The following is a 25,039-nucleotide window of genomic DNA, read 5'->3' as shown; positions in this document are numbered from 1 at the left end:
TAGACCATAGCCCGAATCTGTATCTGAATACCAGCAGAATTCACATTTTTGTAGTAAAAAGAGACAATGCAGAAGGATATTTTGCTGTTATGTGTGTTTGTCAGAGCCTGTAGTTGCTGTGTGACGCGCGTTCACTGCGGGCGTATCGTGACGAGCTGGACGTGCTCCGAGAAAAGACAGCTAAAATCGATTCCCTATTTTCTTTTTCGAAAAATTGCGTTGGTTGGTCCGATCGATTGTGCAATTGATTTTCGAACGTAAAGTGACAGCCCTACTGGTGAGTTTAGAGAAGTAGATTCTCTGATAATTTTATAATGCTGACAGCATGTTGGGCTTTAGCAGTAACTGACTGACGTATTTCAGCCACAGCTTCAGCATCTATGTATGATGTAGGGGGTGGGACACTATAGATTCTAGAGTGCTTTTTGATTGGACACAATCTGATGAGAAGTGCTGAGTGATGTCATCAAAATCATTGATCCATATTGGTGAAAGTGAGAAACCATGAAACCATGGTGAGAAACTATCTTACACCCGGCACAATGCAGTGCCAAGCACGACACAAGTGTTTTTTGCTAGTTTCAGTTCGACGCAGTTCACGTCCTGTGCCACGCTGTTTAAATACCAAATGCATTTGCGCCCATTTATGCACCCATGGGCTGCCGGTCTGAAAACGATGTGTTCAGGCGCATTGTTAACGCGTTGCTATTTTGAGGCAACTGAAATAGACTGCAACATTGACCAACTGAAAACTGGTCTGAAGTCAATGGCGCAATTTTTTTTTTTTTGTTATTTAAAGAGCGCGTTAGTACTGTGCACCTATAGGCGGCTCCCCAACGCTCGTACACTCTGCTTATTAAACACACAGGGATGCACAGCAGTACACAAACACGCCAAATATTAAAAATAAAAGGATTACAATGTAAAACATTATTTTTGTGTACATAAAGATATGGTGGAATCCGGCTCGTCCCATAGATGGTCTGCTTGCGCACTTTTACCTCACGCATGAGCAGATCCGTTTGCACTCTGGAGATGCGTTCAGTCTTTCTACTATCAAATTTCGTCATGTAAATAGCGAATCCGCCATGGTGTGAGCGCAACTGGCATTTAAAGGGAATGAGAGATGAGAGACTGATTGGTTTAATGCACGTAAAGCCCAAAACACACCCATTACTCATTAAGAGAATATAGACCATGCACCGGGTGCGCCGACCATTTTTCCCGTCGTTAAACTAGCAAAAGTGGATTCGCCCTAACTGCACTTGTGCCCTGAGCTTTAGACCAGGGCTATTCAATTAGTTTCATTCGAGGGCCGCATTATCAAATCGAAAAGTTGAGGTGGGCCGGTGGGTTGGTTTGGGGGTTTATCTTATTTATTGAAACATAACAGTTTCAATAAATAAGTTAAAGTAACCCTAAAAAAGTGTGGTATTTACTTGGAAATGTGGTACCCAACAGTATGCAAATATATAAAACCATAATAAATAAAAAACTTGATAATTTACAGCTGTGTACAACTATTTTCCTTGGAACAAATAAATTAATTATACAAACTCGTAGCTGTTGTTGGTGAGAAATAATAATTATTTTATTTATAAAATGCTTAAATGACAATATTCTGACAGTGAGACTTGTTAACCACAGGCTCCCACTGTATAAAAAATGCCTAAACACAAGTTAAAACTATACGCACCTTTACAAAGAAACTGACATAAATTCATAACAAGCATTAATTATATATTCCTCTACCCACCTAATAAATCTAATGCAATATAAATCACTATATTTACTATTATACTGTATAATATTATAGTATATACAGTATATTTACTATATTTATTTATTACTACATAGTATTCAATATAAATATTGCACATTTCTGCCCAACCATGGTAAATTACTACAGTACATTCATGGTAAATATTTGTAAGGGTGATTAGGGGATTTAAAGTCTTCTAATTTCGTTCATGCCACAATGTTTCTCCTGCTTTGCTCATCAGTCTTGTTGGGAATGTTGAGGCTGTTTCATCCGATTTAATAAATCATCGAGTGATTTGTGGTTTGTAACAGAGAGGTTTCTGTCGAACTGAAACGCTTACTGGTTGTCGCGCTGTTTAATATAGTGTCCGGGAGTAAACGCAACTCCGCGCTGGGCCGTGTTGAAACAACTAGTGAAACAACTGAAAACATCGCTATTTGTTGTTACTGTACTGACCGAGAAACCGCTTCAGATGATTCAGTGACGGAGCGGTCCGAACGAATCCGAATAGTTTTAGACCGTTTTAAAAGCGCGTTTAGAATCGAACCAAAAGAATGATTCATTCACGAATGATTGGTATCGCTGGTTCAGTCAACATAAATTCGGGACACATATAATAACTGCTGAAATATTCGCACGTAAAACGTTTCTCAGGTCAATCGGAGCGAGTATCAAACTGAATTAGCCGCACCACCAGGAAAAGAGGAGGAGGGAGGTTGGTGCCGTCGGGCCACATGGAGATGATTGGCGGGCCACATTTGGCCCGCGGGCCGCCAATTGAATAGCCCTGCTTTAGACCATGAGCTTAGATCGTTAAAATAGGGCCCCAAGTTTAGAATGCTTATATCTCCTAAATGCAAATGTTTTAATTGTTTTGGAGCACACAGCTTATAGATAATGTAAGGCTAGCATATTCAAACTAAAAGACAAAAAAATTTATTTCATGGTGACTTTGTGTCGTGAAGTGTATTCAAGCCTTCAGGACCATGCAGAAAATGTGGATGGAATTGAGGAACCCAGTTATAAAAACAGAACTTACTGATGTGAAACACATTTTATATAAATAAATCAAAAATAGGGCTGTACAGTTAAATTCAAACTGCGATATGCATTAGCGTCTGTGACTGTTGTTTTAATATAAAGTCTGCATGTTCTGCAAATATGGGCAAAAATTAAATAATTTAGGAAAGATTTCACAGGGCCCTTGGCTAACTGCTAAGTGCTAACTATCAGCACAATTAACCTATTGGTAAGCCGCCGACCCCCTTAGTTACTGTTGCGAACTCGGACAAAAAAACAGTTGCTAACTGTCTTACAATGACAGCTGTCAGTGTGAAAACCTTGTCCCAAGATGTTTTTGATACATTTTGGACAGAAGGATCACCTCTCATCAAGGAGCATTCAAGTGAGACTTAAATATGCCATGGAGGGATATGTAAAAGAATAAATATGGTGGGTAACAATATTAATTTGGAAGCAAGGGTTTACAGATCACATTGCAACGGGGAGAAGCCTCATGTTACGGTCATCACGATCTCAGATGAACAACATCCAGGATCAACACTGTTCATGTACCGCGGAGTAAGATTAAATTAATTTACATTTAACCAGTTTAATATGGAGGCACTTAAATGTAGACCTTTGGAATTAAAATAGCCCCACATCCTCACATAGCCTTCACCATACCTAGAGATTGGCATGGAGTACTTTTCATAAGATCATCTCTCAATGCAAATCAAACCAGCTATTAGGCTAACTGAAATAAAACCATGCCAATCTCTAGGTATGGTGAAGGCTATGTGATGATGTCCATGAAGTAACTGGCCTTTAAAAATAAAAATCTGCCTGCCTCTATGGGAATTTAACATAGGGGTGTCCAAACTTATGCACCCTGTATTTTAAGGAAGAACATTTATTTATTTACGATACATTATTCATTCACAAAGAAAATTGGAGTCCTTAAAGGTTGGATTTTTTTTCCTAATTTTTTTAATTAAGGCATTAAGATCAATTTCCAAAAGATGATTTTTTATTCCTCTTTTTAGTCAACTTTAGCATGGGTGTCTAAACTTATGCATAGCACTGTATGTGTTTTTGACCTACACTGTACAGTTAACATTAGCTATTTAGGTTTGTACGTTAGCATGGCCTCACTGATTTTAATTGTAACTTAATGAGAGTATGACAACCAGAAAATGAACGTTTTTGTCTTTATTGAGATTGGGGTTGAATCCCTAGGGAACCAGGGTACTGCGCCCACATCAGTGATAAATTAACCGGGTTTCAGTCGCAGATAATTGGTCCGTTCGCGCAGGTCTTATCACACTTCTGAAATGCGCTGGTGAAAAGCGCGGAAAATTACGGTGATTCAAAACATGAATACCAATGCCCATCCTCTCAGGATACCGGGAATCAGCGTTACAAGTACTCCAGGCACATCGTTTTTTACCATTTTTGTAGCATAAACACCATCAAAACGATGAAAGCATCGGATCTTCCAATGTTTCTCTATAGCGCTGGAACCTACAGATGTTCGAGTTCCGGTCCCTGTGCAACTGATACTCAACTGCCATTGGCTCATCTGCGTTCGAGGGGAGGGGCTTACCGATGGGTCAATTAAACCATCTTTGAAAACATATTCATCAGAATTCACCCTTTTCTAAGAATTTCTAAGTATCTACTAAAAATATTATAGCTAAAAAAAGGAAAGAAAACACTAGTTCAACTAGTCAACCATCCTGACACCTTCCTAATTACAGCTAATAATTACCAAGTTGTGTACACTGAACCGTACAGTAGAGAAACTCTCCATTTGTGATGAATTACAGATCAGTTCTCTTGCTAAGTTAAGCTCTGTATTTGCAGTTAAATTAGCCTACCTAAACCAATAAAATTATCAATTAACTAGTGCTCACTGAATAATCAGAATTATGATAAACTAACATATTCTGCTCCTTTAGCATCATTGGTCTTCTATTTACAATGTATATTTTGCAGCAGTTGATCATACCCAAACACAGCCATCAAAACGACCATTAACCCAGGCACATCAAGAACTCTGGCCATATTCTTTGGCCTGCAGCACTGTCTCAAAGCATGTTACGGCACTCATTGGACAGCTCTGGTGTGCAGTACCAAAGCGCTCTAAGAGAAGGCATGTGTGCGAGGGAGTTGATAATCTGCCGACTAACCAACGATGTGCAGAAGTCTAAGTCCAAGCTGACTGTTGTGTGGTCTGTTGGAAGTTGTTAGGGATGTTGCTCTTCAAGCTGATTTCTCACTAGTCAACTAATCAATCTTAAGGAAACCCTTGCCTTTAGAATTAGGCTGGTTTCAGGTTCACCGTACCAAGATATGTAAATGTCCTCCTGTAAATGTAAACATGACCTAAGACAAGCTTTTGCGTTAAACAAAAAAGCTAGACAGAGTGCGACAAAATGCAGGGGCTTCGAGATGAAAACTGCACAAGGCATGACGCAACGGACAAAGATGTCTGAATGTCAATGACTGCAATAATGCTTTTAAAGTGCATTTTCCTACAGATTAATCCATTAACACACATATGGATGCTAGTTGATGTGCGGCCCCTAAAAGAAATAGATAAACTAGGAAACCTCACATCAGTTGACTACTCTGGTGTTAGCCTAACTAACCAACCACAATGCATCCGTACCTAATCAAGACCAGTTTCATAGGTTGTACCCCTAACCCTAATATATTCACAGCTTAGTTGTCTGCATATTAAAAAAAGAATAAGAAATGTTCAGTCTCTCCATGATTTCAAATAAAAAAATGTGAGTTTTGCAGCCCAAAATGAATGAATTTACCGTGGCATTTCTAAAAAACTAAAGTGATGATTGCAGCATTTTTTGTGGTGATTTGAAGTAAAAATCCACCAATAATCATTTGCCTATATTTATACAAGTTTAGCATGTGACAGTAAGAGTAGTAACCTAGTGTTGTCAAAAGTACCGACTTCGGTACTGAAATGTAAAAAATGTGACGCTTTTGAGCGCTGAGTGGTATCATAAACACTTCTGATTGGCCATTGTGTTCACGCGCTCATCGGATGTGTCTGTGATTGGCTACGATGATCAACGCACGGGAGCATTTGAGAGCACGCAGAAGTGTTTGAAAGTGTAAGCGCTCAGTGAAGAGCGTCACTGATGTACATTTACAACATGTTTTTGAAGTGACTTTCTTTTTTTTATCCAGGTCCAGGCACTCAATAGGATGCAAAAGTTAAAAAGCCTTTATTATTTAAAAAGGCTAAAGCATTAAAACACCAACGCGTATCGGCCCACTGGCCTTCATCAGGGTGTTGGTGATCACTGATCACTGTAGCCAATCACAGACAATCAGAGGCGTTTACGATTACGCTCAACAGCGGCACATTTTTTTAATTTCAGTACCGACTTAGTACCGAAGTCGATACGTTTTGACAACACTATAGTAACCTGTAAATTATTTTAGCAGAAACAAGAAAAATGCAAGATGCCACAAACAATGTGCCTTTTGTATGAATTTGCATTAATTCTTGCGATCACAAAATTGCTAAATCCTGGAGGCTTTTGCAAAAGCCAAAAACATAACCATTCTGGGCCAGTTGGATTAGAATACACGTTACCACAGTGGCTACATTTACATGCACTTAAATAATTAGTTGGTAATCAGATTGAAACGGCCACATGTAAACATCTCAATCGATCCGACTGAGCTCAATCCAAATGAAACTTCGATTTTGGTGTGGTGGTGTAGACCTGACATAATCCGATCAATTAGAAAAAAACATATTTGCTTGAAATCTTCTCAATCGGATTCAAAAATAACCTCACGCAAGTTGCGCACATTACCAGAACACTTCTCTGTTTACATACGTTTGACTTCTTACAAACATGTGTATGTTTATTTAAGTCTGAAATTTAATAAGAGATTTGTCAGCTTTCCTTCTAGGCAAGTCAATTATACTCTCTGTAGCTTTGATGACTTTCAGAATATGAAATCGGATTGGATTCATTCAGACCAATGAAAACGAGTGCATGTAAACAGGAGTACCAGCACTGCTCAATAGCAAATGCAACTGGAACATCTCGGACTGACGGTGGAAAAACAATTATTGAAACAAACTGCACACTTCATCCGTCAAAATCATCAGCTCATTAAGTAGTATAGTCTGAACGCACGAAGGCAAGATGGATGCTGAAGTGTGTGATGGTCCAACAGAAGCCAGAGAAACAAGTCTCTACAGGTGGAACAAGACTCCTCGGCTATTAAACCGAGAGCTCAAGTTTACATACACATGCACTAGCTGCCTGCGGACAGATAATCAGACACATTACATGCTGATTAGGATAAACGAGGGGATGTTGAACTTTATGCAGCCTGTATGCACTAACTGACAGCTTTTAACACATTTGAGCGCTAGTCATTGCACGCATGATGCAAATCTATTGCGTGCAGCCATTTATGTGGTTAATGACAGCTGAGGTAATGCGTCATAAGACATTTCAATTGGTTTGTTCAAAGTAAACGGAGAAACAGAACATGATGTTCTAACTGGACAATAATGCAAACCCCAAACAGGTTAATTAATCCATCCACACAAGCATCAACTATTATGGCTAACGAGATCAACAGTATGATCGCATGTGTCTGAACATGATAACTTGGGCATTAATCACACATTCAACAAAGCAGCAGAAGCCTACCTACTGCACTTCAGACAATCTTAGAGGATTTTGCTTTCTAACAAGAGCACTAGATAATGCATGTTCCGATAAAACATATACCTTTAGTCGCTTTTAAAAACCTACTAATGTGTAAACTTTCCAAGCACAAATGTATTGGGTGCACCTTTATGACTGTTTCATAGTGACCACAACTAAAACTTTCACTTTCAGAAACTGTCCCAGGACAGTCTCATGGAGTTGTCCATCCTTCATTCACTATCAACTGGAACTCTTTCCATGTGCAGATCTGAAAGAAGACTGAAGAATGGACGTGATGATTTTCATCAGACTGATGCAATACATAATAAAAGTGACACAAGTTTGATTGGAAACTACTTAGCCTCATGTCGACCAAGTTTAACCTTCATTCCCTAAACATTATTGGCAAAGCAACTATATTAACGCTATGCTAGTTTTATCAGTAACTAGACTGCAAGCACTACATTGGTGAAAACGAAAACGGTCATCATTTATTCACCCTCCTGAATCTCAAAACTCATGGGATTAACTTTCACTGTATGGAAAACGACGTTGTTTCTCCTTTAGTGCCATACGAGTTTTGAAGGGTTCCCAGCTAACATGAACATTTCTCAGAGATCTAGCAAACGGTCTGGCCATGTTCTCTCAAAGTTACGAGCAAACATTCTTACAGTAACGCTAATAGAAAGTTCGTTCAAAGTGATCTACTCTTTAATAACGTTCTCAAAACGTTATTTTACATTGTTCATGTAACGTTTTGCTGAAATGTTTTAGTTTGACGTTACTACTTGCAACAGAAGGTCCAGAGAACAAAAGTAACGTTCCCGTATTTGCAAAATTATCAAATGTAAAGTTCCCGCAACGTTCGGGTAACCAAGTAATAAACGTTTCCCAAAAGCATCGTGAGCCTAAGTTTGTTTGTGGAGACCATTGCCACGAGTGTTCTCTATGCTTTTGGGAAACGCAGAAACTTTCAGAAAACATTTACAAATAACGTTTTTAGCGAGAACTTTATAAAAACGTTCGTAGAGCATATTTTGGTTACACTTTATTTTAAGGTGTCGTTGATACAAATATGTTCCAGTGCATTTATATATTTAAGTGCAACATGTACTGAGGTTTAGTTGCATGTAATTATGCATAATTTACTGTTCGTACTAGCTACTATGGTAACATATGTAACGAGGACACTGTAACCTAAAGTGTTACCCATATTTTTGTTATCTGAGTGAGTATACGATGATGATAATGCTGATGACAGAAACTTGATTTTGGTGTGCCTGGTTCAGTCAAGCTGACTTAAGTGTTTCTGGGCTCATTTGACAGCTGCGTTACACACATGGCGCGTGAATAGGCGTATGGTAGTGCCTCATAAGAGTGTGTGAGAAGAGTTTGGGATCAGGCCTGCTGCTGCTGCTGGACTTTTACCTGGTGCGTCTGGAACAGGTGCTGTCAGCTTCGCTCGCTTCGCGCTTGAAGGACCAACATCGAGCACATTTTCAGCCATTGCGATAAAGAATTGCTTCTGGCCGAATGTTGAGTGGGGAAATGCAAAGTGAAGGATCCTTTCGTCAGAAGAACAGATGTTACCTTACTTTTGCAAGACGTGGGGAGTGTGTGGAGCGGCTCGGCGGAGGATTTTCTCAAAAAAGCAGCAACAGCGCCCCGCGTCGCCACCACCATTCACCCCATGATAATCCAACACCCAACACCCACATTATCATCGTTATATTGCCGAGAGAAAACGCCTCCTTTCCGCCAATTCAACGTAAAATCCCAAATAAAATATCCACGGGAATCCTCGCGCACGAGCGTCGTTAGTTTTGCAACGGAATGCGATCCATTTTCTGACATCAATTTTTTTCGTGCAAAAACATTCTGGCTCCGTGCAAAAATGCACGGTTGCATGAAAATGAGATATTTGTGCAAAATAGTCCCCTCGGCGCTGTCTGCCCTCCAAAAGCGTCCGGTAAACAATCCCCGCTCCGAGCGAAATACAGACGCAAGCGTCGCTCTGAAGGGGAAATCAGATATGCGAGGGTTTCGTGGCCGACGAACGCCGATTAAATCCAGGATTTTTCGCCAAAAATTCCTTCGCGGCGATATAAAGGTGTCATTTTCCGCTGAACGGTGTCGTCAAATCTCGGTTTGGATGCTCCGTGTTCAAAAATAAAAAATAGTGCTCTATCGAAATCCTGATTCCGAGCCGCGACAAGATGGCGGCTGTTGATTCCTTCGATACAAAAAGTTTTTTTTTTTCTTTTTCCAGATAGACGGAGCCGAGGGGGAGGGGGAGCGCGAGCGCAATCACGCCCTACGTCAAACCTGCTGTGAGCGCGCGAAGCGGCCGCTGGAGGCAGCAGACGATCACAAATGAGTATCTGGGGCTTAATAATTGTTAATTGCGAATATTTGGGATAAGAATTTGAAATAAATTAATAGTTTTAAATTCAGCCGATATTAGGTCTCTAGTAGTTTGCAGTAAAACAACTCAAATTGCACTTATACTAAAATGTATTGAACAAAAATAAATAATGATATTGTGCTTATATTTTTTGTTTCATATCTTCTGACCCACATAAATAGTAAACATGCCACTTGTGGCAATTTTAAAAATATGGTGTCACTGGTGAATAAATTTAAGTTTTACAGATATTCTACATACATATTAACTCCCCCCCCCTCCCAGCTGGCCCACACATAAAACAGACACACGCCATTTCTGATATCTTTTCATTGTTTCTCTACTCTCGAAATCTGGCACATGCACATGTAGCATCAATTTTGAAAAATAAAAATAAAACAATACATGATATGTACATACAAAGTGAGTGCACTGTGCAAATGTATACAGATTATGCTTTTTGCCTGAATATAATGGCTAATAAATCAATACCTGCTGTGTCTCATGTGCATAAAAACAAATGATTGAAGAACATGTGCTGCATGAAAAAAAAAATCTTGCCCACAATGCACAGATCTGTCTCGCAGCGTCTGCCCGCACTATTAAAATTCTTTGGTATACACATATTCCCACAAAAAGCCACAAATAATTAATACACAGTTAATAAAAGCCCGTGAAATCATATTTAAAGGGCACATTTTTTTAACACTCTTGAGCACCAATACTTTAGATTTGATTTGCACTCTGTCTCTTAACCAATTAACATTTGTTACATTTTCATAAAAAAAACAATATGAAGCAGTGAATGCCATGTGACGATGTTAATTGGCAAAATAATTAAAACCTGCTAGGATGCAGGCAGTGGTGAGAAAGTGGAAACAATCACACATAAAACAAACATCACACTTTTCCATTTTAGCTCATTCAAAATATCATAAAACTTAGTAGAATTAAATCTGAGGCACTTTTTAGAGTTCAGGCCTTGAGGACTGAAATAGGTGCTTGTTACGTTAGGTGGGACTGGTCATAAAGACCCGTCCCCTCCCTGCTTTAAGTGGCTCCCTTTCATAAATATGCCCTTTTGATATTAGGCTCTGTGGCTGCACACCGATTCATGCACAGCCCCAATAAATATGAATGCATTTAATACAAAACCACATACATTATGCACAAGTAATTATAATTCAATACTGTCAGCACTGGGGGCTTCTTTAGCCAATGGAGTGATACAATAACTCAAAGGTGAATGTGTTGGCTGGAGAGCAGTGCACCATAAAACAATTAACAGCAAAAACAAATCCCTTTTCCATCCCGAAAAGTTCCATTTAAAGATACACAGTGTACATTTTAAACAAAAAAAAGGCTGGAATTATAATTCACATCAAAAAGGAAATAATAATATGATACAATAACAATATTGCAGGTGTTCTGAAAGCAGATATTTTGACATTATGATATTTTGGGGGGAAATCAACAAAAAGGCACTGGATTTATTCATATTTTGAGAACAAATTAGTGATTTCTCTGTAAACAAAACAAAGAACAAGTTCGTTCCTCAACCTCAGAGGCCAGCTTATTCATTATACATGATGGCAGAGGATACTGATCTAACCGGTGTGGACTGATAGAGGACTTGCTGCTTATCTTGCTTCGCTCCATTGACTAATGTAAGACGCATTGCAAGATATACCGCAGATTATTCTCTAGTGTTCTGAATTCATCGGAGACGGAAATCACTGTAATGGAAAAAACGCACTAAACTGCCGTCTAATCCCAACAGAATCGACACCAAACAATAAAAATAAAAAATCCGGCTATAACATACATTTACTTCTGCCTACTTTCTTAGTAGATGTGATTTATTCCAAAACTGCAACTCAAGCTGCTCGCCGACTATGGCAACAAGAACCATTTTCCTCAAGGCCATGGAGTGAACAGGTATCATAAGTGCACGGTAATCAATAAAAACGATACCGACGGGCTCTGATATGAAAACGTTTGAGGCACTGAATGAAATTAATTAAAATGCGCTGATTGATAATTCAGCTACAAAACCTGTTCAACTGAACACTTAATTGAAGGCCTCATTGGCAAGAGTTCACTGGAAATATTTAGGGGAAAACAGTGCCACTCGTTCTGCTTTATATTGTAAGTGCCATGCTTATTTGAAAAATTAGTTTATTAATTTAGCTTTGAATCCTGTGGGACATCCCCTTACATGCCATAATTGTGCTAAGGAATGAGGGATAAGGACCCGTCAGTCAATGAGAAACAAATTATAAGGCCAACATTTTTGTATGCAAAAAAATGCATTGAACAACATGTTTACAACGAACATTACACTCTGAATTTCTGAATGCATTACAAATCACCAGCCCTTGTGTCCTCTAATGAAGTGCAGATATCGCACAGCATGGTTTCTGCCATCTTTCTTGATTGCGTTTCAAACAACTAAGGCTGATTGTGCCGTTTTTCTCATTTCATTAGTTCAGGGTGCTATTGTGCGTGAGACACTTTTACCTTCTACTGATAAAAGCTACATTATTTGCTGCCAGATATATTAGATATTAATATGGGCATTGTGGACAGAAGTGCCGGAAGCCCATCTCTATCTATACACCCTTGTCTTCCTTAACGTGATGTAGGTGACTGCCCAATGAGTAGTGAAACTAATACGCTGCATATTCATTATAATAACTATAATACATCCGCCTGTAATCCTGTCCTAATTAGCAACTGGCACTTTGATTATTTTGAGAGAAAAAAACACTGAAATTAAGGGGAAAAAAAAAAACGTACATTTTTACGTTACGAAAAACAGCATTTTTCCACTTTTCGAAAAGCCATGCTGATATATATTTGTTCAAATATCTCTGAGTTGTTCGTTTGACTGATCTTATTCGGTTTACATATCGTGAAGGCACTTTATAAACAACATTTTTTGAGAACATCAGAAATTAAATCCATTTCCCCTCTGTGCTACACTGTGATCCACACAGCAGATGCTTAGCGCACCCATTTTTCTATTTAGGTCACATCATCAACACGTATGCCCTATACAGGCTGCTAATGCTACTCATTGGAACTCCAACAGTTGTGGTCGGAAAAGCCCCTTCAAGGAAGTAGAGCCTCGATGTCAGCAGCTGATTGGCTCTTAAGGAAGGACCGCTGCTCAGCCGAGGTGAGGAGGACGTTTAAATCACTCCACTGCCCTGAGCTTTGTATGCTCATCTACTTCATCATCTTCTCCTTGTAAAGGTGTTTCTGGTCTGGCCAATGGTGCGTACAGTTGTGCTATTGACGGAGGCTGTGTGCCACTTAGCGATGGCTGTTGATAAGGGCTCTCGTAATCCTTTTCTTTGAGCTCAGGGACAGGAAAAGTGTCCTTAGTGTCTTGGTGCAACTCCTCTGTAATCTGAGACGAGCCTAATACACGGCCCTGAGGCGCACCGTGGCCACTGATAGAGACAACATCAGGAGAAGTGGATGAAGGGTTTAGTGGTGCGGCGGATGTTGTATTGGCGAGTGTGTTGGGCTCTAAATGCCCAATGGCAGCGTCCACCTGGCATTGTTCCAGGCTTTGTGTGGACCCCGATCTGCCCTCGTTCATTTGGGGATACAGGTAAGTCCTCATCTGCCCTTTCCCTTTTACGTTTACAGTGCCACGATAGTCAAAGGTATAGTTCATTCTGCTGAGCACACAGTGGCTCTCTTCGCTAACCTGTATGCGGCACTCCACTCCTGTGCTGTCCATGCGGCTCGCGATGTTGACCGTGTCGCCCCATATGTCGTAAAGCAGCTTGGTAGTGCCGATGACGCCGGCAGTCAGGGGCCCGTGGTTGAAGCCGATTCGCAGCTTGAACTTGAAACCCAACATGTTCTTGTTAAAATCGTCCACCACGCGCATCATTTCAAGAGCGAAGTCAAAGAGGGCACGCAGGTGAGCGTGCGGGTGCAGCTGCTCCTGGCACTGCTGCGCATTTAATCCAGATGCTGCCATGTAGGTGGCGCCAATGGTTTTAATCTTCTCTACATTGGAGAAAGCAGGCTTGCGCAACAGTTCATCAAAGTCTCCAATGAGTTCGTTGAGTACTCGGTAGCACTCTTTCCCGCCCTCGTAGCTCTCTTCGTAGAACTCGCTGAAGTTGACAATACTTGCGAAGATGACCCCGACAATGTCGTGATTTTTAGAGTAACTCTGGTTCACCTTCAGCTGCTCGGCAACATGGATGGGGATGATGTTACGCAGCAGCCAGTCGGCTTGATCTCGCATGGTCTGAATCTTGATGCGATGCTTGTCGGCTTCCACGTTACCATGGTAATGTAGACGGTAGCTGACCTCGAATTCCCGGTTGAGGAACCAAACCAGCAGCAACAGAAGGAAGAAGGAGAGCACGGTCTCGAGGACGAGCAGGTCGAGAGCTGTGGGCGCAGAGTCCAACTCACCTGTGTGATCTGCTTCGACACTCTGGTTACTCATGTTCCTGGAGCCAAGGGAAAGAGATTTTAGATTTGATTGAGTGGTATATCGAATTCTACAGAATAAAAACACCAACAATAACAGATGCTCAATTGTAAGATGTTTTATTTTTCAGCCATGGGCTGCTAGGGGTGGGTTTAAGCCCTGAGTTTTTTTTTTGGCCACCATTTCTTTATCGTATGGCATTTTAAATTCCTTTTTTTTTTTTTTTTAACCTTCTAACCTTTGGGAATGCATGTTGCTGAGATTAAAGGCTGGAATACATTACACAACTTTTTGCCCTGATTTGCAGTCTCAGGGAGAGACAACGCTTGGCAGAATTCAGAGCCAGTCTGCAGATTTTTAGCAGTCAAAGCTGAAAGATTCCACAGAAAATCGTGTAGTGTATGATGGGCACAGATTATGATTCCAGGTAGTTGGAGGACATCAAACATGAGGGATATTTTGAGCCGATTTTAGAACGCATATTGTTTTCATTTGTCACATGTCTCTTAGCAATGAGACCCGTTTCTGTGTGAGTTTGTTGCATTCAAAATTACTTAAAGTCAAGTGTGTGATCCTCAGTCATTAAGTGTATAGACCTTATTCAGAAAAGCGCCATGACAGGTAGAAAGCGAGGCTGTGAGGGATAAACTTACCGTGTTTTCAATAGCATCCACTGTAAAAAGCTGTATAACTAATAATTTTCCACATCTCATATTTTCTGGAGTTTTTGTCTACTGAAATTTCTTGGAAAAACTGTTTTGCAGTGTTTCCCCAGCAGAACAATAATAGTACAACCCACTGAAGAGATGTATGTCTATCCCTCACAGCCTCGCTTTCATTCCAGTTAAAAATCAAAGATGGCTCTGCAGTAAATAAGGTCTATGATGCCCAGTTTTTCCTTAGTGTGTGATGCCTTATGTTTTAAAAACAGTTAAGATTTTAAAAGTCATGTATATAATAAAGTCACACCAAGAACGATAACTGTAAAGATGACTATAACGATATTAGCACCCACACCCACGCATGATAACCTTGTGTTTATTATAAGCCCGAGCTACAGTTTTCTCTTCTGCTGCTTTAAAAGCTCAAGCTCTTTAAGTTCGGGTGGATTCTGATTGGTGGTCAAATGTTTTTATCATTAATCTGCTGGAAAAAAAACATCATTCCTCGATACATCATTACCATTCTAGCCGTGGTGTAGACTAGAACTATTATTAAAATATTATAGTAATAGTAACCATTATAGTTATCATCCTTGGTGTGAACGGGCCTTTAAAGTCGTGATGACACTAAGGTAGAGACAGATCTTTTTTTCTGTATTATGATGTCCATTTGAGTGTAACAAATTATCGACAAAGCAACAAAAAAGTAGGGTTGGGACTTGGTTCTACCCGTCGGATGTTGACTGGGTTTTGAGATGCGAGTGTTGCACTGAAAAGTGGAGGCAGATGAATGTGAGCTAGCACAGGGTTTAAGCGATAAAACGATTGGAGAACTTCTGCAGAAGTCAGTCATTTTCACAGGAAGATCCAGTTATGACATTGATAAATTACTTTTAAATGAATGCACGGATTAATTGTTCAGAAAAAGATCAATAACAAGAATTTAGAAAACTGGATGAATTTCCATTTCATGTCAACTTAAAGGTTTGGCTTTTACTTTTAGTTTGAGTTATAAATAGATTGATTAATAGATTCATGTAATTAAAATGACTTCCTGCAAATGTAACGTTTCAGCATTTATTTTTTACAGGTAAGTGCATCAAATTTGAGTATTATATCAACACATATTCATATAAAGAAAAAAAATATCACAAATATCAGCTCAAATCACTGTCAGCATGATGAAGCAGTTAAAGAAACACTCACCCAAACGTTTGAGAAGTGTCAGTAGCACTGCAAGAAGAAAAGAGTTATCATAAATCAGATTTCTCTACAGCAACTGTACAATCTGACAGTCACCGTACATGTCCACCTGAGATGAGCTGCCGTTTCAATTCACTCTCTATGGAAGCTGAATGACTATGGAAGCTTGTTTCCGCCACTGAATAAAACATTTTAAAAGATAATTGCGACTTTTTATCTCACAATTGCGAGTTTACATCTCGCAATTCTGACTTTATTTCTCAGAATTGCGAGATATAAAGTCAGAATTGCGTGAAATAAAGTCAGAATTCTGAGATATAAAGTCAGAATTGCGTGAAATAAAGTCAGAATTCTGAGATATAAAGTCAGAATTGCGTGAAATAAAGTCAGAATTCTGAGACATAAAGTCAGAATTCTGAGATATAAAGTCAGAATTGCGTGAAATAAAGTCAGAATTCTGAGATATAAAGTCAGAATTGCGTGAAATAAAGTCAGAATTCTGAGACAAAGTCAGAATTCTGAGATATAAAGTCAGAATTGCGAAATATAAAGTCGCAATTGCGTCTTATAAAGTCAGAATTCTGACTTTTTTTCTCGCAATTGCGACTTTATATCACGCAATTCTGATTTTATATCTCAGAATTCTGACTTTATATCACGCAATTCTGACTTTATAACACATAATTGCGAGTTTATATCTCGCAATTCTGACATCTTTTCTCAGAATTGTGAGATATAAAGTCCAATTCTAATGGAAAAAAAAAGACAGACTTTTTTTTTTACCTTAGAATAGTTTATATCTCACAATTCTGACTTTATAACACGCAATTGCGACTTTATATCATGCAATTCTGACTTTATATCTCCCAATTGCGTGATATAAAGTCAGAATTCTGAGATATAAAGTCAGAATTCTGAGATATAAAGTCAGAATTGCGTGATATAAAGTCGCAATTGCGAGAAAAGTCAGAATTCTGACTTTATAAGACGCAATTGCGACTTTATATTTCGCAATTCTGACTTTATATCTCAGAATTCTGACTTTATATCTCAGAATTCTGACTTTATATCTCGCAATTCTGACTTTATATCTCGCAATTCTGACTTTATATCTCGCAATTCTGACTTTATATCTCAGAATTCTGACTTTATATCTCAGAATTCTGACTTTATATCTCGCAATTCTGACTTTATATCTCGCAATTCTGACTTTATATCTCAGAATTCTGACTTTATTTCACGCAATTCTGACTTTATATCTCAGAATTCTGACTTTATTTCACGCAATTCTGACTTTATATCTCAGAATTCTGACTTTATATCTCAGAATTCTGACTTTATATCTCGCAATTCTGACTTTATATCTCAGAATTCTGACTTTATTTCACGCAATTCTGACTTTATATCTCTCAATTCTGACTTTATATCTCAGAATTCTGACTTTATTTCACGCAATTCTGACTTAATATCTCGCAATTCTGAGAAATAAAGTCAGAATTGCGAGATGTAAACTCGCAATTGTGAGATAAAAAGTCGCAATTATCTTTTTTATTTTTTTTTGTGGCGGAAACAAGCTTCCATAAATGACAGACGTGTGTGACGAATTGTGGGATTGACCGCAGAGCATCAAAAAGTTGAAAAAGGATTCTTTGACTTTTAATGATTGCTTTCAATAATAAATGACTTTTTTCACCTTGTACTGAAAGCAATCATAGACCATAGTGAAAACACCCATATCGTTGTACATTTTACAGACCTTATGTTGTTTTGGGTGGCATTGGGAATATTTCTTCAGCATCGGGTGGACATGTACCATCATGAACTGTATAGGTTTGTGTTTTGTTGAGTCTCATGACTATGCTCTAAAACTATAATACAGTTATTTAATTAATTCAAACACTAAGCTGATATTGGTAAAAACATAGCTAGTTGAAGTAGTAACAAAAGCTGAGGATGTCTGACCTGAGCCTGATGGTGGCGCTGTAGAGCAGGATGAGTAAAGACAACCCAGCAACAGTGGCCAAAACAGAGCGCATCCAGAAACTGAGCTGGCAGAAGTTACAGTACTGGATAATAGCAATAATGAGAGCACAGCACAGGAACATGGTCACCTACAGAACCAGAAAAGGAAAGAGCGCAAGTTTAAACAGTGAACCAATCACTGACAAACATATTTATAAACCAGGGCTGTGGGATTGTGTGTATGTGGACCTGTAATGAGCTTGTCAGCAATCTCAGCATACAGTATGTTCCAATATAAAATCCTCAATGCATTGTATACTATACAGTCACAATACAGCTTGATCCTGTAGAGTAACAGTGTTCTCAACATCCTCGAAGCTTCAAAATTCTTCCTCTAATTACCCTAGAGATACACTTTGATCAAACAGGCTTCAAGAAACTGGGGAAAATTAACACTCTGTAAGATGAAGGTATACCGTAATAAGCTTGTGAAACCACTTTTGTTGGTAAACACTGTGTTTTTGTGTTCAGAAGAATGTTTACTTTGATTTGCATACAGCTTTTTGAAGAATAAAACTCTCTAGGGATCTAGGGATGTCAGAACTAATAAAATTAAAAAACAAAGTAACTAAAATTTAATAGCAAAGAAACCCCTTAATAAATTTCCATGTTTGTTTTAATGGTAACAGTTTACTATAAGGTCTCATTTGTTAACATTAATGTATTAACTAACATGAGCAATACATTTGTTAGAATATTTATTAATCTTTGATAATGTTAGTTAATAAAAATAGTCGTTCATTGTTCATGTTACATCACAGTGCATTAATGTTAACAAATACAAATTCTGATTTTAATAATGTATTAGTAAATTATGAAATTAACATTAAGATTAATAAATGTTGTAAAGGTTATGTTTATTGTTAGTTCATGTTAACTAATGAAACCTTATTGTAAAGTGTAACTGTTTAAATGTTATTTAACATTTAATAAATTTCATAATATTCTATTCTAAACCTATTAAGTTACGAGTTTGTTAAAAAAGGCGGTTTACATTTACATTATTTGCATTGTACTTGAGAACTTTGAGTTCAAGTTGAGAGCTGAGAAAGCAGAAGTTGAAGTTTATATTCCATTCTTTTATTTTGTTAAAGGATTTCATTCACTTCTGATGTTCCAGCACAAACTTACACAAGTGTTCAAACATTTGGGGTCTGTAAGATTTTTAATATTTTTGAAAGAAATCTCTTATGCTCTGCATTTATATGATCAAAAATACAGTTAAAATATTGTGAAATATTATTACAATTTAAAACAACTGTTTTCTATGTGAATATATTTAAAAATATAATTTATTCCTGTGATCAAAGCTGAATTTTCAGCATTAGTCTTCAGTGTCACATGATCCTTCAGAAATCATTCTAATATGATGATTTGATGCATTTCTGATTTTTATCATTGTTGAAATGTAATAAAAAGTGTGTTATTTTTTTTCCAGGATACTTTGATAAATAGAAAGTTAAAAAGACCAGCATTTATAGGAGTAGGAGGGATGTTGAGGACATCACCTGGATGGGCAGCTCCAGAAATGCCAGGTGGGAGAAGACAGACACAGCAGGAAGTGAAACGAGCACAGCCCCGATCACATGACGTGGGATCCAGCCAGAGACCAGCTTCAACAGAGACCGGGTACAGTTCTGCACATCATCCAGGCAAAAGATCATACTGCAAAACAGGGATTAGAAAAGTTACACTCACATATAAATTATGACTGAATAAAGTGACATACATTTTCAATTTATGTCTGATAACTATTTTGTCTAAATCATTTCTAAATTATACACTAAAAACTAAATGCTTTCTAAACTAAATGTTTCAAATGCTTTAAATTAATTTAGGCTTCACAACATTATAATGTCCAGTATGAAAAGTGAATATTGATTTTGAGATTCGCTGAAGATTACATTTCACTTAAATTATTTTACAAATGATGGAGCCCCACATATGACACACATATGACTGCCTCTTTATTCTCTTCGGTGTATATGGGGATGTAATGAGAGTAAAAATCATGTTCAACAAAAAGGAGAACGCTCTCATACAGATGTCTGATGGGACACAGGCTCAGCTCGCAATGAACCATCTAAGCAGGCGGAAGTTATACGGCAGGCCCTGCGCATAACACTGTCCAAACACACGACTTATATACCGTATGTGTATATATATAGATATAGATATAGATAGATATATAGAGAGAGAGAGATATAGAGAGAGAGAGAGAGAGAGAGAGAGAGAGCGAGAGAGCGAGAGAGAGAGAGAGAGAGAGAGAGAGAGAGAGAGAGAGAGAGAGAGCGAGAGAGAGAGGCCATGAATAAGCATTCGTTCTGCTAATAATTAATTCCCTTGTTTGGTTAAATCAGAACTAGGGAACAAATTAGTACAAAGTGGCCACAATTTAGTAAAACAATGAAATTAGTTCTTAATTCGTGGTTACAATATCTTTTTTTTTTCTGCATGACATATGCAGGGCTCTGTAATAAATTATTAATCATTAGTGTTAATAATTTACACTAATAAGGTATTTATAAATTATTTAAATTATCAGTTTAATTATAATAAATAGTTAATTTTTAAAAACACTAATAATTTAAGTGAGCATCAAATGACAGTAAAAGGAAATTTAATTGTACAAACAAGGGAAATGAGCATTAATTAAATTAACCAATAACCATTTGTATGATATGTAAACATGGGTTGTCATATGATTTATGTATGATCGTTTTCATAAACTGTATGGGCTGCACATCAAACTCTCCATGATCTGAACCCTTTAAAATGTTTTCTTTTTCGTGTTGTTTTACAAGACAATCCAACTTACCGAACGGACAAAATGAGAGAAACCAGTTCCAACAGAGCGGCAGTGATTGCCAGTCCGAGCGTGGTTGCCATGGGAGTCTCCATGGAAACAAGGGGATACAGGAAGCAGGCGATGGTCAGGGCGAGAAAAACGGCACAAGACAGCAAAACATCAAGCAGAGAGCTGAAGACTGGACTCGCAAACGTCTGCACCGGCACGTGATTCACCACCTGGTGGAAACGCAGAACAGAAGACACTGATTTGATGAGATTGCAGTACTCTGAATAACCAGAAGAGGTCTATGCATGACTGTTTTAAGATCTACATGTTTCTTTGGTAGGAGAGTGTGTGCCACTGTTTTATTTCACCATCATTGGAGATATTTTCCCAACTTTTATTAATATTTTAGAAGGTTGAGTTAGTAAGTAGTGTGCTTAAACTCACGGTTATGGTAAGTGGCGTGACATTTCACAAACACGCTTGAAGCGGTCAACCAATCACAACACACAGGTGCATCTGACCAATCAGAGCACACTGTGCTTTTTGGAAGGAGGGGCTTCATAGAGACAGGAACTAAAGAGAGGTGTGTTGCCTGGACAACAATGGACTCGCTGATTAACTACTATAGTATGATGCATTATTGGAGAAACTAACCAACTAGTCACGACTGTTTCCTAAAGATGTAGTAACATTGTCGCACCTCTGTCGTTTGAACCACATTGGTTCAACAATATAGGCCTGTCGTTTATGGAATCATACGCAGGGCAAGGAGTAATAACTTCTGCTTATTAATCTATTCAAGGTCTCCAAGATGCTGAAGTAACGAACATGGCACCTAATGACTACTTCATTGTCATTTTGCTTTATTTGATGAATGATTCATCGTCGGTTCCCTCAATACGTCATTTTACGCACATGCGCTGATTGTTGACACGTATATATGTTGACACGCTAATTGTTTAAATGTACAGTAGTCAACATTTGAAGTGGATCAAAACCTTTCATCAAAGTTATACATGATTTAGAACAATACCTGTTCTTGTCTTAGCACAACTTTGATCAACTTTTTTGATCCACTTCAAATGTTGACTGCTGTATATACTGTATATTTAAATAGAGTTAAAGATATAGAATGAACTGAATATTAGCTTGCTTACTGTACCCAAAAGAGCATGATCTATTTAAAAGCAGGGTGGTGATTTGTTCCAGAAAATGCTTTTGTCATGCTGGTTGAAAGTCTCTTTACATCCTGATATCACTAAGTTAAGTGATCTAAATATATGTATATGTATACATGTTTATGTATATTGAAGTATGATATTACATTATATTATATTATATATTATATTTCATCTGTGGAAGGCATAGGACCATAAAATGTTCATCCAATCATTGCATTCGGTCATTGCCCTACCTGTCAGTCAACATATGTATTTCTATACCTGTGTTTCATGCTATGCAGAGTTAGACAGACGTCAGTCACCGAGCAGCGCAACCAAAACATCAGCTGCCTTTAACAGTTCCTCCTGAACCAAAAAACCAGCCTATGCTGCGTTAACAACATGACTACTGTAATTTGGAAGAGATGGTTCGTGAGTCGAATTTATGCGTTCCAGTGTCAACGCTTTCAGCAGTGAAATGAATCTGCAGCAGTCAGGTGGTACAGGTCAGAGCTCTTTCAGTTGCTTATGTTCATTATTATTGTAATGTTATGTGCTTTGAGACATTTTAACATTTGTATTTGAATGAAATTGTAGGTTTGCAGACTCTGCTGTGTGTGTTCATATGTTTTGGAGACGCTCTGAAGGGACGTGGGATCTTATGCCACATGTCCACATGTCATTTTAACAAGAAGCTTCTAACCACAGTTTAAAGATTGCAATGCTGTTTGAGAATGTTCGTTGGAACTATGGTTTCAGGAAACCTATGTTGGTAACAACGGAATTTGCGACCCATAGTTGGCTAACGATGCTCTCGGGAAACGCACCCCGGAGCGTTACTGACAAACTGGGAAGAGAGGTGCTGCAACAATGTAAAATATGTGAAAAAGAATGTTTTTTAACGTGAAAACCTATACTAGCAGACCCCAAAAACAAGACTTTGTAAAAGGGCTTAATAGGTTCTCTTCAGTATATTTTTATTTGAGGTTTTCTATGGTTTTAGTTAAGTATAACGACCCCAGCGTGTACCTCCTCGTGGTAGCTGTTGCGGTACGCTGACTCCAGAGGTTTTTCCAAGAAGTTCAAACTCAGCTTGTTGATGGGTGGCTTGAAGAAGTAATCCTTCATCAGACTAACACAAACACAAGATGGAGAGAACGGAAATGAAACATTGAATCACAAAAGGACTATTTACAAAATGTACAAAATCTTCTCTCGCTCACCTGTCTTCCTTTATCACTTCCACAAAGTGTGCGTCACTTTTCTCTCGAAAGTTTTTGGAGCGGAGCGGGAGGATCGCCGAGTGGTCCTTACTGCCGCCTCCTTCTGCGGTCAGACTTCCAGCCCAGCTCCTGTCCTTCTCCTGCAGTTTGTCACACAGAGACGACTGGCTGACTCCCACCCGCTCCTCGCACAGAGGACTCAACAGCCCGTTCAGGGTTTTAGGGCTACGGCCTGCAGGAAACTGTGCAGAAGAAACAGAACTCAAGAGTCGTTCTTTGGGAATCAGACTACAGTGGACCGGTTCCAAAAGATTCATTCGTTCAGGAATTTGACTACACTGGTCATTAGGTAGGTTAATCAAAATGAATCCGTTCAAAAGAGCCATTCATCCAGGAATCAGTTCTACAGCAGATCACTAAAATGAATCAGTTCAAAAGAGCCATTCATCCAGGAATCAGTTCTACAGCAGATCACTAAAAAGAATCGGTTCAAAAGAGCCATTGATCCAGGAATTTGGACTGGAGGCGTTACATTCATCAAAAAGAGCCATTAGTTCAGAAATCGGTCCTAGTGCAGATCAATAAAAAGAACTTGCTCAAATGAGACATCCGAATACACTGGCCACTGATTCATTAAGAACCCGTTTGAAAGATTCATTTGTTCAGCAATTGGACTACACTGGCCATTTTGTAAGTTTAAGGTTCCGATTCCTCAAAAAGAACCAGTTCAAAAGAGTCATTTGTCCAGGAATTGGTTCTAAAGCAGATCACTAAAAAGAAGTAGCTCAAAACATTTACTAAAAGGAACCAGTTTGAAAGATTAATTTGTTTGGGAATTGGACTGCAATGGTCGGGCTGTAGGTTTTTGATTCATCAAAAAGAACCAGTTCAAAAGAGCCAGTCATCCAGGCATAATTTCAAATGAAGATCACTAACCAGAACTAGCTCAAAAGAGTCATTGGTTTGGGAATCACGCTACATTGGCCACATTGTATGTTTTTGATTCACTAAAAAGTACCAGTCTGAAAGATTCATTAGTTCAGGAATCAGACTCCACTAGTCGAGCTGTAGATTTTTGACTGATCAAAAAGAGAACCATTTGTCCAGGAATTGATTCTAATGTTGACTAAATGATTGAACTTTAGTAGTGTGTATGGAAAAGAGCAGCGTTTTGGCCACGGCATATAAAATCTGCCATCTCCTTAAGTTAATTTGGGACTAAAACGTAAATAAAACCTCTCAGCTTAAGTGTTATACTCCAACTAATTACATCAACTAACATTGCACAATATATTTATTTACCCAGAACCAGTAAAGACTGGCATTTCTGCTTATGAACACCCGCTGAAATTGAGTACATTGGGTTCTTGCACCAAGGTGTGTGCTTCCATTGTGCAATTTTCTGAGGTTTTTTTTTTTTGTTGGTGCTCCTATCTGTTAGTTTAGTTTTGTTACATACCTTGCTGCTGTTGGCTCTATGTTCATCCTGGCAGCCATTTCGAGTTGCCTCATCTGCTATCAGATTGTCAACGGCATCTACGGAGATGCAACACACAGGCTGTGGAGGGAAAGAGACAATCAACAAAAAGAAATAGGATAGCTCACTTAAAAATGAACTGATAAAAGGTTTGAA

General features: G+C 38.5%; 2 protein-coding genes across 4 annotated transcripts in view; both read right to left on the bottom strand.

Moving 5' to 3' along the window:
• crebbpa (CREB binding lysine acetyltransferase a) overlaps positions 1-9,712 on the bottom strand; it is a 61,523-nt gene extending 51,811 nt beyond the window's left edge. For all 3 annotated transcript variants that reach the window (XM_081384267.1, XM_081384268.1, XM_081384269.1), the window contains exon 1: positions 8,899-9,712. In XM_081384267.1, coding sequence (XP_081240393.1) covers positions 8,899-8,977 — 79 coding nt within the window. In that variant the 5' untranslated portion in view covers positions 8,978-9,712. The remainder of the gene's footprint in view (positions 1-8,898) is intronic.
• A 29-nt stretch (positions 9,713-9,741) lies between these two features.
• LOC308701724 (adenylate cyclase 9) overlaps positions 9,742-25,039 on the bottom strand; it is a 38,914-nt gene continuing 23,616 nt past the window's right edge. Inside the window, exons 3-10 of the mRNA XM_081384145.1 lie at positions 24,866-24,964; positions 23,407-23,648; positions 23,213-23,315; positions 21,045-21,253; positions 19,735-19,891; positions 18,167-18,315; positions 16,208-16,234; positions 9,742-14,358 (exon numbers count right to left, since the gene is read on the bottom strand). Of these exons, the coding sequence (XP_081240271.1) occupies positions 13,074-14,358; positions 16,208-16,234; positions 18,167-18,315; positions 19,735-19,891; positions 21,045-21,253; positions 23,213-23,315; positions 23,407-23,648; positions 24,866-24,964 (2,271 nt within the window). The 3' untranslated portion in view covers positions 9,742-13,073. The remainder of the gene's footprint in view (positions 14,359-16,207; positions 16,235-18,166; positions 18,316-19,734; positions 19,892-21,044; positions 21,254-23,212; positions 23,316-23,406; positions 23,649-24,865; positions 24,965-25,039) is intronic.

The sequence above is a fragment of the Scardinius erythrophthalmus genome (assembly GCF_964197995.2).
Source record: "Scardinius erythrophthalmus genome assembly, chromosome: 14".
Lineage (NCBI taxonomy): Eukaryota > Metazoa > Chordata > Actinopteri > Cypriniformes > Leuciscidae > Scardinius > Scardinius erythrophthalmus.
Note: the sequence above shows the minus strand (reverse complement) of the source record. Positions and strands in the feature narration are given on the sequence as shown.